This window comes from Anoplolepis gracilipes, chromosome 14 (genome assembly GCF_047496725.1).
Source record: "Anoplolepis gracilipes chromosome 14, ASM4749672v1, whole genome shotgun sequence".
Taxonomy (NCBI): domain Eukaryota; kingdom Metazoa; phylum Arthropoda; class Insecta; order Hymenoptera; family Formicidae; genus Anoplolepis; species Anoplolepis gracilipes.
This window is the reverse complement of record NC_132983.1, coordinates 3,808,993-3,825,752: the sequence shown is the minus strand read 5'-3', so window position 1 is coordinate 3,825,752 and position 16,760 is coordinate 3,808,993. Positions and strand designations below refer to the sequence as shown.

The 16,760-nt window shown below is 29.5% G+C and overlaps 2 protein-coding genes across 9 annotated transcripts in view; one reads left to right on the top strand and one right to left on the bottom strand.

The window, feature by feature from the left end:
• LOC140673443 (uncharacterized) overlaps window positions 1–16,760 on the top strand; it is a 159,949-nt gene that overhangs the window by 141,697 nt on the left and 1,492 nt on the right. Inside the window, exons 1-3 of one of the 8 annotated variants that reach the window (XR_012048063.1) lie at window positions 11,522–12,478; window positions 13,184–13,726; window positions 14,201–14,489. The exons of 1 other annotated variant lie outside the window; for it this stretch is intronic. Coding sequence is in view for 1 of the 7 variants with exons in the window: in XM_072906433.1 (XP_072762534.1) it covers window positions 16,509–16,760 (252 nt within the window). In the remaining 6 variants the exon portion in view is untranslated. Of the gene's footprint in view, window positions 1–11,521; window positions 13,744–14,200; window positions 14,490–14,716; window positions 15,062–16,260 lie in introns of those variants that run through there. 6 more of the 8 variants (XR_012048062.1, XR_012048059.1, XR_012048057.1 and 3 more) reach the window with 6 other exon arrangements.
• Ddc (aromatic-L-amino-acid decarboxylase) lies at window positions 604–11,519 on the bottom strand. The gene is made up of 11 exons (XM_072906432.1): window positions 11,378–11,519; window positions 7,491–7,587; window positions 7,301–7,421; window positions 7,067–7,180; window positions 6,352–6,471; window positions 6,089–6,218; window positions 4,301–4,449; window positions 3,995–4,106; window positions 3,721–3,929; window positions 3,368–3,568; window positions 604–2,952 (listed from the first exon to the last, which is right to left on the bottom strand). Exons 2-11 carry the CDS (start codon window positions 7,568–7,570, stop codon window positions 2,746–2,748), a joined length of 1,443 nt encoding a protein of 480 aa, XP_072762533.1. The 5' UTR covers window positions 7,571–7,587; window positions 11,378–11,519; the 3' UTR covers window positions 604–2,745.

Genomic DNA, 16,760 nt, shown 5'->3' with positions numbered 1-16,760 from the left:
AATATTTAACAGCTGACTAATTTAATTAAATTCTAAAGATTACTTCGTGACACATATTTAAGAGTTATTTTGATCAAACTCTGATTAATTCAACCTCCGATTGAATTAATTGATCAAATAATATTTCCACTTTATTAATATTATTTTATTAATGTAAATAAAATTTTTTTAGTTTAAGAAAAAAAGCTTAAATTAAAAACGACAATTTGCAAAGTTAAATTTAATTTCGTTGTAAAAAACTTTAATTATCGATTAAATTAATTAAAGTTTGATCGAAATAACCGTAATAAAGTTTATATTTTAGTGGACAATACATAATAATGAGAATTAAGTTATTTTGGTTACAGTAAATTATCTTTTGGTCCCAAATTCGATTAAAATCAATATTTCAAATTATTATATTATTCAGTGCAAAGGAAAGAAGAATTTATACATTTTTATATGTTTAAGTATATAGTTTTGTATGTTAAGTATATAGTTTTGTTTAAAACACGAAAAATGGATAATTTTTTAAAGAGATGATATTTTCTTTTATTTATTTAATAAAAATAAATATTTGAACGTTTACAAGTTTGTAATTTCTAATTTTAAACATTGCAATTATCTTGTGTAATTATTTTGTGTTTTTATCTGTCTGAGTATAATTGTCTGACGATAATATTGTAATTATTTTAACAATTAATAATCTATAATTGTTTTTATTTCAAGCTCAGTTTAACTTTTTCGAAGATATTATGCCTTCTTGATTTATTAATTCTATTACTATTATTGTCCCTGTTGCAGCACGATTACAGCAAATATTTAACATACATACAGATATATGTATTTATATAGTAGTAACCGCAAAATCATACATTTTATCCTTTGGAAGGATGTGTTATGATTAATACTATTATCGTCATTGTTCATACTATTTTAACAACGCAATTATTACAGAATATTCGCAAATTGATTTTTTACAACACATTTATAATTTAAACTTATATACATATAATATATATACAATATACAACATGATTATTTTATTCTACATACACAATTTCGACGTGCACGAAGATTATAATAATAAAGAAAATTAAAAAGATCAAAAAGATATTTATTAATTCTTTGTGGACGTTGAAAAGAATATAAGTATTTCGGTGGGAATTCTAGATTGAAATCTGCAAAGCTTTTCTATCCATAAAATTACATGATTATATTTCATTTTTGATATACCAAATCCTATCAAATATTTTATACTCGGAAATAAAATTTTAATGCCAAATTATAAATAAAGATCGCGCATATATATATATATATATATATATATATATATATATATATATATATATGTGTGTATACATATATATGAGAGACGCGCGATTCGAGGAATATTTTACGTGTGTAAAATTCAACGCCAAAAAATTTTGTTAACATTGACATTCTTTTGCAACGTGCGACTTTCACTGCGTAATGTACTTATAAGGATATTTTCTAAAGAATTCGCGTAGTAACATCGACGGTGCACGAGCGAAAGTGGCACAAGGCAACACATAATACTGCGTTACATCTATTATGCTAACATGCATCCCAGCGACTTACAACGACTGATTTCTGACACAAAGCGATTTGTTTAAGACACATTTCTTTACATAAAATAAAATAAATATTGTAATCGACAAGTCAGTAAAATATTTTAATATACATGCATTATTTTAGATAATTTAATAACAAGGCGTTTTAAATTCGTATTATATGCTGGCAACAATTTTATGTGTCCAAAGTTTTATATGTGTGTGTGTCTGTGTGTGTGTGTATAATAAATATTACTGTAACATATAATATATTAATACTCGCATATAGTAACATATATGATTCTGTCTGAAAAAGGAGGCTTATGGCGATTTAAAAGAGCGATTTCAAAATATTTAAATGAAATAAAATCCAATTTTTAATCCATCAATTTTCCTTCTTCCGGCAGAATTATATCCCCATAAATACCAAATATCACGTATTCAACTTATAACCGACATTTTTTTGAGCATTTACGAAATTGTAGCTTTAACAAAGTATAATTCAATGATTAGACATTTGCGATATGTATTTGTATTCATATTGATTAATAAAATTATATAGAAAGCATCTATACACAATCTCTTTTAAAATACAGAGATAGATAAAGGGAATGAATAAATGAGATGTGTAAGAAAAATGTTCCTTACATTACGAGCCTAAATCTTATCATTTTGCCCATTTTTAACACATATATAGTAATACTCTATTAAAATAATGATAATTATGTATTGAATTAGAGTATTATCAAAATATTATATTAGAACTTTAAAGTAAAACTCGCATCTGATCTCACAAACAAGTTTCAACACTCTTTTGAATCGTTGTTTAATCATTTTCAAAATTTCAAAATTAATTATTTAGGTCTAAAGTCACTCATTGCTTTAATCAAATAGAAACCAAATAGGTCCTCGTGGGTTGGACGGTGGTCGTGCACGCTGTGTCGCCGAAACTCGCCTGAGGCGGAAAGTAAGCGGAACGCAGGGTGCGAGTCCACCCAGACCCAATAGGTTAAGAAAAAAAAAAATGCCTATTATAATCCCCAGCTTTACGCTTAAGGGACTTGTTATACCTTTATTTCTTAATCTATTTGGTCCTCGAGAGTCACTGGGTAGAAGGAAAAATTTGAAGTTAAGATTGATTGCAAGTGGCAGGCGCCAGCGATCTGTAACCACGAGCTATCTGAGCGCGCCATCACTTCGAAAGCGATTGCTCTTCTAGAACCTCGTTGGTTCTCAATTTAATTTCCTTCCAGGAATACTGTATGTCCTTGCTCTCGCTAAATCGCGAGCAGACTGCCAATCGTAAAAAATATATATTATTGATCTTCGATGGAACGAGATGAATATTTCCTGCGCCGTTGATTCGCTTTAGGAGGATTTCATTGAGTTCGTTGGATCCCTGTAATTCAAAATTTTTTGATTTGTTGTAATATTGTTGCACGGCAAAAAACATTTTGTATCTTTGTTGAAATTTTCTTGCGTAGAAATTTTTGTGTTAAATTTTTAACATACTCTTATCTTAATATAACATACTGTCGTTACGTTATTTTAACTTTTCTGCATTGAGTTAATATTCACCGTTTCTAAGAGAGAAAACAACACGATTAACAAGTAAATCGTACACTAATTCACATTTTTGTGTTAATTTTCTACATATTATTTGTTTACATATTTGCCCTCTGTTGAATTAACATTAAAATTAGAGTGGATAAATTGGGACACGAGAAATGTGTTAAATTTAACACAAAATTTTTTACCATGTGAACTTATTCGGCTCTTCTCTCTCTGAAAATACTTGATAGTAATCAATTTACCTTTAATCGAAAACAAACCAGTCCCATGAGAACTTCACCTACGATCTCGAAACGAAGATCGGAGAGTACTAATGCCTCGAATTCGTGTGCTTGAGCAATGTGCGATCTGATGTGCTTCTGAAGGTTTTCGACTCCGTACAGCCTTAACACGAACCAAAGTTTCAGAGCTCGAAATCTACGTCCGAGTGGAATTTGCCAATGCTGTAACAAAATATACGCCAACTGATTAGCGATAATACTTTGCAATCATTTCCTAAGGTAATTTTATTAATTTGTATATCAGCTCAAGGATATCAGCAAAGTTCCACGTAGCATGTTGAAATCAATTTAAGCAACTTTTCAACAGACGTTACCCTGTAATCCGGTGCTGAACCCTGCATATCATGCTTCAAGTACAACGGATCGACATTGAAGGCGTTTATGACGTACGTCGGATCCTTGAGCCACATGGCCGAACAATCAAAATTGACTAGCATCCACTTGTGAGGATTAAAGTTGAACGAATCCGCCAGCTCGATACCTTTCATTAAATATCGAAATTCCGGGCAAATAAATGCAGATCCTGTAATCAAATGGATTAAAGTAATCTATCGTTATTTTACACGATATAAAAAGATTAATTCATACCTGCATAAGCAGCGTCTACGTGCAACCAAACGTCTTCACGATTTGCTACAATGCCCATTTCGTCAAGGCGATCGAAAGCGCAATTAACAGTTGTGCCTAAAGTAGCGACGGCCTGCAATAATGAAGCAACTCTTATAATGTAAAGCTTTAATATACTATAATTTATTATATTAATTTGGATATTTGTGTGTATCAACATTTTCTTGCAATTTTTTATGTCATTTATTCTCTCTGCTCTCAAAAAGAGATAAAAATACTAAAACATGATAAATTGATCGAGAAGAATCTTAGTTAAGTTAGACTTACGTAAAATGGTATAAATCCTTGCTCCTTATCCTTTCGGATTGCTTCGGCCATCGTGTCACCCCGCAGCTTATATTTCTCATCGACTTCCAATTGTCTGAACTTTACTCCACCGAGGAGTCCAGCGCGTTCAACCGAACTATGCGCTTGACCTAAAAAAAGTATAATTAATTGTAAGTAAAAAGTATAATTATCTTATTACACTTAATCGGATTAAATTATAATAATTAATTGGATGTGAAAAAATCTTTAAAATTAATTTAGTTGCACAGCTGCTCTCTTTCTTATTACATCAAATTGTTAACGTGAGCACAGCATTAATTAGCCTATCATTAATATGCCTACTATTTATATACAATGTCAAAAACATCTATTGTCATGATTTGCATTTATTACTAGGATTTGTGTTATATAAATAACTAGATGAATTTTATTAATTATTACAAATTGTAGAATAGATAATTTCGGATATCATTATATTTTTTTCAGTTATTGTTGAATACTTTTTAACGAGTTATGTAATATTTCGTTAAAATATTATATATTTACGCGTTTATCAATATCTCTTATTGATGACGATATAATTATTGGCATCTTTTTTAATCATTATTATAGCACAAAAAAAAAGTAAAAAAATATTTTATCCTCTTTCAACAATGGCGACTCATTAGTATATATGTAGTTCGATATTTTTAATCGAAAAAATAGCTCGTCCATTATATATATATATATATATATATATTCATTGAAAAGAGTTATATATTTTTTCTTTTATTTTAATAGAGCGCCGCGAAATTATTGTGGGAATTGAGAATAGTAGAGAAAATTCGGTCTGAAATATAACTGGAGCGGTTATTACGAGTTGCCATGACGACAAAGTGCTGCTTGATAAAGTGCCGTGAACCCCCTATATTCACCCTATCACTCCATCCCTCTCATTCTCCCTATTCACGTGCCTTTGAACTGATTGCGCCTGGTCATTGAAAGTGACCGGACACTTTTCAGCATATTGACACGCGTCAACCTAATGCAATAAACACGAATAAAAAATTACTTGGAAACTATAAAACATGATACTTTGTGTTAGTTTTAACGATATAACGCGTTAAAAAATATAATCATCCGATTTGAAGAATTTATTATTAATCAAACAAATAAAATTAATAAATTTATTACTTTTGTTAGATTCTGATAAAACGATATTTTACATTTTTATGCTATTCTATAAAGAGCTATTCTGTTAAAATTCTTACTCGCTGTAGTAACACACGTAATTTAATAAACATATATAAAAAATTATTCTAAAACATTTATAATATGTCAATATCATAAATTAAATGTTTAAAAACATTTGTGATATGTTAAAAATTTTAACAATCCCGAGATATTTAACTCGAGATATTTTTATAAAACACTCTTTTATTTTTTATTCGTGTCTTCAATGTTACTGCAAGTATGACTCGCATAGTATATTTAATACTCATCGAAATATATGTCACAGTTCAAGTGTCTATTAAAGAGCTATTGAATTTTATGCTTAATTGAAGACGTACTTCATGCCATCTTTCGTTTGATAAAGATAAACGAGAATAATTAATATTAAGAAATAATTTATATGATCCGATACTTTATATATCGTTATTATATATATAAAATTATTTTTAAGATTGAAAAAAAATGTTTGAACAACTGCTCTATACAAGTTGTTTTAAACAAAATCTTATCGATTTATCATAAATTTTCGCATATCAATGGCCTATATTATAATTAAGTTATTAAAAATGTACTTACAGGAACAATATGCGACTAGCTTGCTGATGATCTCGTTTTCTGTCCAATCGGGATGCTGCTCTTTAACTTGCTTTATCTTTTTAGCCTTCGCTCCTAATAATGCTACCAAAGTAGCTTCGCTAGCAGTTCCCTGCAGATGAAAATTGCAATTTGAAGATGGTCTTAATGACATCTTCGTTTTTCTCGCGATTGATATTGTTATCTAGTATCTATGTAAAAATCGCTTTTGTAAGTGCAAATTGCGCTTTTAAAATTTTGTTTACCTGAATAACGCCACCGCCTCTTCCACCACTGCAAGCAAGAAACTCTTTTGGTAGGTCCAACATTTTTCCTAACCAGTCCAACATGACTACTTCTAATTCGGTACAAGCTGGACTCGCGATCTAAAATTAAAGAAAGTTACGCGTTAAAATTGCTAAAAAGACAATGCGCGATGCTAATTTTAGTATAGATTTATTTTCGCTTTTTTATCAATTTATTTATTAATAATAAATATATAAAATATATTTATTATTAATAAATTATATCAAATTTTCTCTACTCTTCTCAATTCCCACAATAATTTCGCGGCGCTCTATTAAAATAAAAGAAAAAATATATAACTCTTTTCAATGAATATATATAATGGACGAGCTATTTTTTCGATTAAAAATATCGAACTATGTATATACTAATGAGTTGCCATTGTTAAAAAAGGACAAAATATTTTTATTATTAAAAGAAAGAGATATTTTCTTTATATATTTTATTTTTATGTTTTATATGATTTAGGCTTTTACTTTTATGACTAATTTTTTCTTACTATTAAGACTATAAAAGTATAAGAAAATAAAGATTATGTCATGAAAAGAATAATTGCAACATTTAATCTATGTCCTAAAACAGAAATATGTAAAACTCAAAAGTAGTTGCTCAAGATATGAGAAAAACTATTTAAAATTTTCAATTTTATAATTTTATAATTTTTTTTATATTTACCCACGTAAATCCAATACAAGCAATAGCTCCACTTAACATGTCGGCAAGAATCGCTGGATATGATTGTGCAGTAGGGAAGTATGCATGGAATTTTGGACTATGCCAATGAGTAACCTGTAAATAATTATTTTATTTTGATTTATTTGTTGCTTGCTTATAGAATGATTGATAAGACTGACGATAACTCGTCGCTCTTTTTATTTTACGACATTTAGAACATTTAAAATTGCTTACACCCGGCATTATCACTCGTTCGATATCAGCCATTATATCTTTCCATTGCTCAGGGGATTTCGGTGCTTCGGAGGGCAAAAGAGGTTTCATATATCCCGGCTCTACGGTAGGCAAAACTCTCCTAGAAATTTAAATTATTATTTAATATGTTTATCAGTAAACAATTTTATGCAATCGCGATATTATTTACCTTTCTCTTATATTTTCTAAATAATTCGTAATATATTCCGCCATCTCTTTGGCGTAATCTTTGAAATTATCAGGATCCATGCTTTGCTTCCTGTGGTCTGTAATATTTAAATAAAAACGATCATTGATAAGATACAACAATGTCAAAAATCCATTTGATTATATGGTTTATGATTTAATGAAATAGGTGCGGTTCTGATATCCTTGGCATATAAATATGCACATGGCATACATTTCGAATGAGTCTATTACGCGTATCATAGAATTCTTATTTAGCTTTCAAGAATCAGTTTATCCGTTTATGAAAACATAATGATAGCGATTCAATTTCCGCATATTACGTGTTGAAGACTGATACAGATGACGATAAAAATCTTGCTGATAACGCAATATTCTGCAGTAATAATTTAATGCAGAAAATATGTGAAATATAAACTGTTTTGTCAGCCTCAAGGAGACGTATGCTAAAATAAAAATGATGGTCGTAGATAAAAAGTGAAAGTGATACTTGTGGCAGTTTCTATGACTAGAATTAATTTAATCGCTCGAAAATTACATTTTTGCTTAACGTGCAATTGCATATCGCTGCTTTTAGCTTTCAACAAGTAGAATGATTAAAATTATCTTATCCATGTATGTCAAATATACGAGAAAGAGACGAGTTGTTATTGAACTAAATGGCATTATTCTTTAATCTTTATATTTTCTGTTCATGATAATTTATCAAAATTATTAAACAATCTATATCTTCTATCATTACTTTATATGTTATTCGTTTATTTCTTTCAAATATATTCAAAAGAGGAAACTTTATTACAGTAAGATTTACGTCACATACAAAATAACGTCGTTATTTCGTCATATCCCGTTTTTCATTATTTTTGTAAAAAAATTAATGACGACAGCAATAAAATATAACATAAATATGTTTGGCCTTTCGAATGAAATGTCTAACAAGCTAATTCATAATTACATGCAACTTCGAATGACGTAGATCTTGAGAAACTCGGCAGCAAGTGAGAGAGATGCATGCGTGTCGTTGCTGGATAGAATGTCTCGACGAGATTGAAAGTGGAAGGAGAAGGACAACAAGATCGAAAAAACATTCGTGACGATCGGTAAGATCGTCATCGTAGAAAAGTAAGAGCGAACTAGCCGTAATGACCATGACTCATTTTCATGGAGCAAGTTTCATTCGGATTGTTGCCTGTTTATCGAAACGTGATTTTTGTCTGCTATAGTTTTTTTCTCACTCGCAAAATTTCGCGACGCGACTTTTAAAGGTGTGGTCATACTAATAAAAATTTAATTTGGACAATGAACTCTTCCACAATTTGTTGCATCACTTGCGTGTAACAAATAAAAGCTATTTCCGTGTATATTTTCACTTTTGTGTCATATAATGATATCACTGTTCTCATTTCAAGCTATTGAGTCATTCCGTATAAAATAAAGGTCTTAGAACAGTTGATGTAAAAAATAATGTTAAATGTTTTATTATCTCTTCATTATCACTATTGAATTGTTTTGCATAATGTCATTATTACCAAAGAGCTTATTGCATTGAGGAAATCTATAATTAATGTAAAATATTGTACTATTTATTACATATAGATCAAAATATTTTACTGTAATTCTCCGTTTTATCAAAATTCTAAAAATTAATTATATTAATTAAAAGCTTATAAATTATAAATTATTAACATTAATAAAAATTAAAACACGGATAATATTATATATTAGCTATTATATAGGCGCTTCGAAAGTGGTTAATTATTTTTAAAGTCTGGTTATTACTTCCATATATTGGGAATACTTAATAATTGTAGATATCATAATCAGAGAGGGTTCGGAAATAATTAACCATTTCCTAGCATGTCAGGAAATGAGGGTGTACAGTGAAGAATGAATCCTCACGCGATACAAGAAATTCCCGCAGCGCTTGGGGAATCCCTTCTTGATATTCTGACAGGAAACATTTCTTCAAAGAGAAATATAAATACGCTTTCATGAATATGTTAGAGATTACGGGTCAAACTATTTTGATTGGTAATGTTCATTATAGAACCATCACGATTTATATGTCTGTGAATTGTTGATAGAATATATCATTCTGAGATAATTACTGTATATGTATCAGACAATTATATATATGTATGTATCATATATACATATAATTGTATTTATCGTTTTTTACTCAGCAAGAAAAATTTTTTATGAAGATTTTAACTTGTATTTTGCATCGTATATATTGAATTAATTCATTTAGATGAAGAATTATAGTGAAATATGTTACTGTGCATTTCATGAAATATCTATTTAATCAATCATAATTATTCGTTTAGATTTCATGAAAGAATTTAAGTAAAATGTCCAGCTCCATATCAAACCCCACATCTCTTATTATTCATTTTTTACGAAATAATTAATTCGCATTGTTTAATTTTGCCATACGGAATATTTTTCTTATACTTTTATTATGATACTTGCTATATACATAATTTTTTTAAATAGTTTCTTGAGATTTTATACTATTTATATTTTGCCAATATAAATTATTATAATACCAATAATTATTTTTATGTAAATAATGAAAAAAACCTGTTTTATACATTCAATTAGCAAAATTGCAAGAGAACCTTGTTTAAAATACTACGAATGAAGAAATCAGCTTGATGCGTGTTTATCAATTCTACTCTAGGAACAGAATTATAAAATTAAACATCGAATTAATACTTAACGATCACAGAATATTATGTCATAACAGGGAAAGTTTTCGATGAGAAGATGGCATTGAGTAAATGCATGCCTAAATACTTTTTGATAAGGAAAAAGATAATGCGCGTCTCTCTCTCTCTCTCTCTCTCTCTAACTAAATAGTATATCTTTAGCGTTACTTATTATAAGTGTTTTTTCAGATATCAATCGAGGTCGATAAAGTTTTTCTCGTGTCTCGAAAATACGAATGTGTGTAAGAGAAGGAATAAAATCAACCAGATACTCTCGCGTTGTATTTATGTAGATGTTAAATATAGCGAGCGTCGAAAACGTTACTCTTATTCATATAATTAACCATAGACAACTATTTATAACGCGAGTACGATATGGAAATAGCTCGAGTATTAAATAATCTCAAAATAATGTTTAATCATCCTTTTTTATGCAAAGTTTAATCGTTTCTCTCAAGAGCGTAACAGATTAATTCAACAAGCTGATACAATTATAGTGTGCTCTTCAGTCTACTCTGTCGGAAGGCTTAACTAAGCGAAAGCTCAATAATTAGCTTTAGATATCGTTCACGTTTAGAGACTAGCGCTATTATTATAGTTCATAGATTGATACAGACCTCGGAAGGCTTTCAAAATTCTAAACAATTTTGTTTTCAAAGATGTCACTCAGCTTATTAATAACACGTTCAAATTATTTCTACATTCTATATAAATTTATTATTACGAAATTTCGAATTAAAAGCACTGTCATGATATCATCGAGAAAAAATATTTAATTTATATTAATTCTCTATTTAATTATATATAAAAACAATTAAAAATTTACAATTGAAAAGTTGGAAAATCTTTTATTTTCACACGTAAACAATTTCTCAAGCACTTTCGATAAATAAGAAGTTTTATCAGACATTTTGTAATATGTTACATCATGTTACAATTAACAATGACAAATATATATATATATATATATATATATATATATATACTTCTTTGAAAAATTTAAAAAGAGCTAAAGTGGATTAATATCAGTTGTCAGACTTAATGAGCATTCGTTTTCTATTACTTATTTCGTTATTTAGTAATTAATTAAATTAATTAATAAAAAATTAAGACGCCATTATAGTTACAACGTTACAAGGTAAAATCAAACTCGACTTACGTATCGAGCAAGCTTGGACGATTCACTGGATGATTCCTCCTGACTTGAATGTCGAGTATGATATCCACGTGTCTGCGGATGACGGGACGATGATTCCGCGTGATGATCAACCGGTATTCCACGGCGGATTGCCGTTCCGTTCGCGTCGCCCCGCACTTTATGTAACACCCCACTCTCCGCCATTCGCGAGTGGCGCCGATCATGTCGCACGTACATTGAGATTCTCTTACCTTGTCCCGTTGTGCGAGTCCGAGATCGATAGTGGATACGCGATCGATAACGGCCGACCACTCGGCTAACGACGTAGGCCGCGTGAACGCGTTAATTTTTTTCTACTGTTGTTTGTGTCAGAAAGCGTGATTTCGTTTGATTTATTCATTCGTGTAGAATCGTCTGTTTATATGTTACTTGACGTTGTGACGGTGAATGATTAATGTTGAATAAATTAAATTACAATTAAATAAAATAATATAATTATTTGATTTAATAAACATGTCTTCGACATTTAAACTTATCGGAATATTTTGGTAATTTTACGTGAGAGATGTGTTATTTAATGTTGCGAAAAAAGTATTAATTAAATTGAGGAAATTATTAAGAAATACTTTAGTAATATTGCTACTAACGCTAGAAATTTAAACTTGAAAACACATACATAAAGTGTTTTATTTGATATATCTATTCGCTGTGTGTGTTTTGAGTAAACTTGCCGAGATGTATGCTACACATATATATATATATAGTTCTTAATTAATTGCTTTCAAGTAATGAAATCACGGATTACGTAAAGAAAACGATATCGCGAAGGCAAAGGGGCTTAATAACATCTTGAAAGTGAAATTAGGACGCTACCGTTTAAAGCGACTGCTCATCTGCGATTTGATTACAAATGCAAAATCAAGGAAGCATTCAGGTGATAAATCGAATTAGCTCCGGATAAGCTCAATCTTAGTTTCCGATCGTACGTCCTCCCGTCACGACGTCAGAAGAAATACTTGGCGAGCACTGGTTCTAACACAAGATCTTAGGCAAGCCGATCGTGATTTAGAAAGGAATCTTAGCAAAAACAATTGTTCTTTCATAATGGCATAGTAAACGAAGGTTGAGTCACGGTTCTTTCATAATAGAACAATAAACGAAGGTTACTTCACAGGAATTGAGCATAAAAATATATTCTCAACTTTATTGTTACTGAATTCAGCATTTTACATGTCCTCTTGCTTCATTATTTCTTTTATAGACACAAACGTTATCTCTACAATTAGATTATACTATTTCCTCCGTATAATTACAAAGAAATTTATGAAACTATCGATTTCATCTACACTTTAACATCAGCAAATGTCTACATAGATTGCATGAATCATTAGTGATAAGTAATTACAGAGTTGAGAATTATCTGTATCAGGTGCTTATGTCTTATCTTGATTATATATGTATTAATATGATTTCTCGATCGCGCGCGCGTTGTTATTGTTAAATTCTGTAAATATGGTACAATGTAATAAAATTGTACTGCTGAATATATTGGAATTTTATAATAAAAATATTTTTTTATATCGATAAAAATATTTTTTATGTTAAAACAATATCTCCATCATTATTTTTATGTTGAAAATAATTGATGAAAGTTGTTTCCATGATATTAAAACAGTTGTAAAAATGTTAGTGCACCTAATTTATTCATGCTTGAAGAAACAATATTTTCTTAAATTTTCTTTTATTCAGATAAATTAATTTCCCTTATATTATGACAAAATAAAAGTATTCATATAATATAATAAAATATTTCATTTTACATGACAGTAAAATCGAATGGTGAATTCCCTGAACGGAGATGTTAACTCATCTAATATGCAGGGCAGAACGGAGCAATTTTATAATAATTCTCGAGCATAAGAATGCGAGGAAAGTAAGAACTCGGCATGTTCTCGAGAAAAGCCATTTCCTTTTATCCGTGAAAGGAAAAGAGGGGATGAAGAGAGGGGCACTAAGAGTGGTCGACTTTCCGAGGACTCTCGGTCGGATTTTCTTCCTCTTTAACTCGTCCTTCTCTTTGCTATTTTATTGCCATACTCCTTGCACGTCAGAGGAAGTCGAGTTTCAGAAACGAATGTACTTTTCCTCGATGCAATGTGCCGTCGTCATGGTTACTAGCCAGGTCATACCGTATTCTGTAATCGCCGGGACTTTCCGCGAATGTGTCGCGAATCATATTGGGCCACTTTCGCGTAGGCCTTGTTGCGAACTTGTATCTCTGACGTCAAAAGCAGCTCGACGTCGATTAAGGAAAGTACAGCAGATAGCGCGAAGAAAAACGTCCCTCGGAGTAAACGGGATTTCCATAAAGTATTTCAATTTTTATTGTATGCATAACTAATGTCTTTCGACTTAATAATTTTTGTTTTTGATTCATGAATGATAATAAAAATGAGATAAATAAATGCTCCTTTTTAACAAAACATGGAGACAAAAATCGGCTCCAAATAAACATCTGAAGTAGAAACATTTTATTATTTAATAATATTTGATTATGTATTACTTTAAAAATGCGTATTTTACTATTAAATTTTGCTTTTACTTTTATGGCAGTAAATATACAATTTTAGTGTACGATCTTTATGTAACACGCTATGAAATTTTTCTTGCAAACACAAGATAATGTCAATCATCTAATCTTCGTCTTTAATTCTTCAAATAAAAAAAATGATTCTACTAATTTTACGGAAAGAACAATAAGAATCCTATTTTATTTTTATATTAAATAATATCAATTATTTTCTCCAATGATAATCTCCTTATCCTTTAACCACGTTTGCGTAGTGAGATTGTCAACCGCATGAAGAGCAGATAAAGGGAGTAAATTGAAGAGAGAGAGAGCAATTTCCTGGTGTTCTCTACTTGAGTGCTACCTCTGTCCGAACTTGTTCAACCATATCAGGTCTGTGGAAGTGACGAGTTTCACCATTAAATTCCTAGCTATTGTGAAAATCGTAACATATAAATATTTTGTTACTTATTTATCGATTTACATTTTATATTTTTTAAGAAATATTTTTGATAAATCTTTATAAAGTAAAAAAATTATTATATAATAAAATAATGAAGTAAATAAGAGCAAATAAATTTTACAACTGTTTTAATTTACTCTATATCTTTTTAAATTCTATTGTATTCTTTATTTAAATTTGTGATTTAATATATCAAAAAATGTTATACAATTTCGAGAGAAATTTACTTGCTTTAAATTACTTTTATAACATAGCTTAATACGAATTGAAGATTACTATTTTTTATATTTTTTCTTCATAATATTAACTTGAAATTTTGGTTTACAAGTACGAGTCGATCTTATTATTCAACGCCATTCGTTTCCGCGGCAACTACAGGCAAGCTATCACCAAATGCAATGCATTATGTATGAAAGCAGACCCCATTGTTTCAGAAAGCATAGATCCAACTAGAAAACAGTAGTGACTATTGCGGAGAAAAATGACCTCTTCTTTTTATTAAAGTGTTAAATTACAGAACAATAGCAATATAAATGTATCACACATACGAAAGTAAAATCGTACATTATATAGGATGAGTTTTTTTACTTATCTAAACATGTTACAATGTTGATATATTGCATTCATTTTTCTTATATATAGATTTATATTAGAATTATATAATAATTGTAATAATTATATAATAATAATTATCATTTATCGTAATTATATTTTTTTTATTCTAACTACAAATATTATTAGATAGCATTACTTATAGCACCATTAAAGACAGATACAATTTATGATAGCAATTATAATGTCAAAATTGTGAAGAAATTTTTTTTTTTTTTTTTTGCTATCATAATTATTTTTCCAAAAAAATGGAATATTTTTCAAAAAGAGATAGAGCCTACTTTGATTTTTTATTACGTTTTTATATCATTTTTCTTATGTTACGTCTTTGACTTGAAGTTCCTTAGAAATGGTAAAGTCTTTAAATGATAAATGTGTTAATATAAAGGCACATATTTATTCCGGAAGAAATTAGCGGCTTGCACTTAAAGAGGCAAGAATATAAAGGATTGGATGAAAGTAAATCAATGGAGAGTCTGAAAAGAAGAGAATGTGGACAAGAGTATTCCATTAACAGAACGCAAAGTCTGCGTCACACATCGAGATACTTGTTCCTTGATTCAAAAAGAGGACTGGTGAAAATTGAAAGATTTCTTTTAATCGCACTTGTAGCAAATCACTTCTTATTTACTCTAATTTAATGCTGTCAATCGACTGATTGCCCAGCGCGATGTTCAATGCTCAATGCATTTATTCACCGTCGCTTTTATTAAAGAAAAACCAAAACAAATTAATATTTAATCAGAATCTGTAATAAAATAAATTAATAATTTGATAATTAAAAAATTAAATCAACTTTTTGTTTTGAAAAATAAATTCAATTTTGTTAAAGCAATAATTTAATTAAATAGTAAGATTGCTAATTTGATTAAAAATGAGAATATTTTGCGAAAAACGAGATAGCTATTTAACAAAACAGATGCGAGATGAGCTTGAAGTTTATAACGACAGTTTTAATAAAATTATAACCTAAGTACTCGATGTATGCGCATTGAGATAATGATAATGCAATGATAAATTAACAGTTGATGCAAGTTACAATTATCTGTATCAACATTTTATATCGATGAATAGTTCAGCGAAAAAAAGGGATATTAAATATTCGTGTATCTGTCACTGTCGTCGTTAACGTCAAAATGAAATATTAACCAAAGAAGTATTTATAATTTTGATTTTAAAGCAAAAAGAAATATATATAATACTATCATCATTCTTTTTTATGATACTGTTCTTCATCATGCAAGGTTCGTATGACGACTTTGAATAAATATATGTTGATATAATTTATTTTATCTAATAGTTCATTAATCCATTAAATATCGAATATTTAAAAAATTCTTTTTTTATACAATTTTAACTTTATGAAAATATATCGTAATTGAAAGTACTTTTAGGTTTAATTGATTCATATTTCGATCCGAAATCATAGTGAAACCGTCGTGGAACGAGAAACATTTAACTAGAGAACGATAACTTTTTAAAGAAGAGCTATCACATATTAGTTTGAAATGGAAACGGTTAAATATTACACCAGATTCATAGATCCTCACTGGATAACTGTGGTAGCGACAGGATTGTATACGCATCTTCGACAGATTTGCATAATCGGACTGTGTTTTGAAGAGGAGGAAATTCTGCCTTTTCATCCGTCATACGCGTCGGTACTCTTTGTTTTTTCGGTTTTATGTTTGTTAGCGGAATACAGATTGTGGCCTATAACTCTCAAAGAACCACCGATTCAGTTGCTGTATATTTATGAA

Excerpts from the sequence above, each read along its gene's own strand:
- Ddc (XM_072906432.1), bottom strand. The coding sequence starts at position 7,570 with ATGGATCCTGATAATTTCAAAGATTACGCCAAAGAGATGGCGGAATAT. Across the intron at positions 6,219-6,351 it reads GAGGCGGTGGCGTTATTCAG|GGAACTGCTAGCGAAGCTAC; the intron begins GTAAACAAAATT and ends TTTCATCTGCAG. Across the intron at positions 4,450-6,088 it reads GCTAGTCGCATATTGTTCCT|GTCAAGCGCATAGTTCGGTT; the intron begins GTAAGTACATTT and ends TACTTTTTTTAG.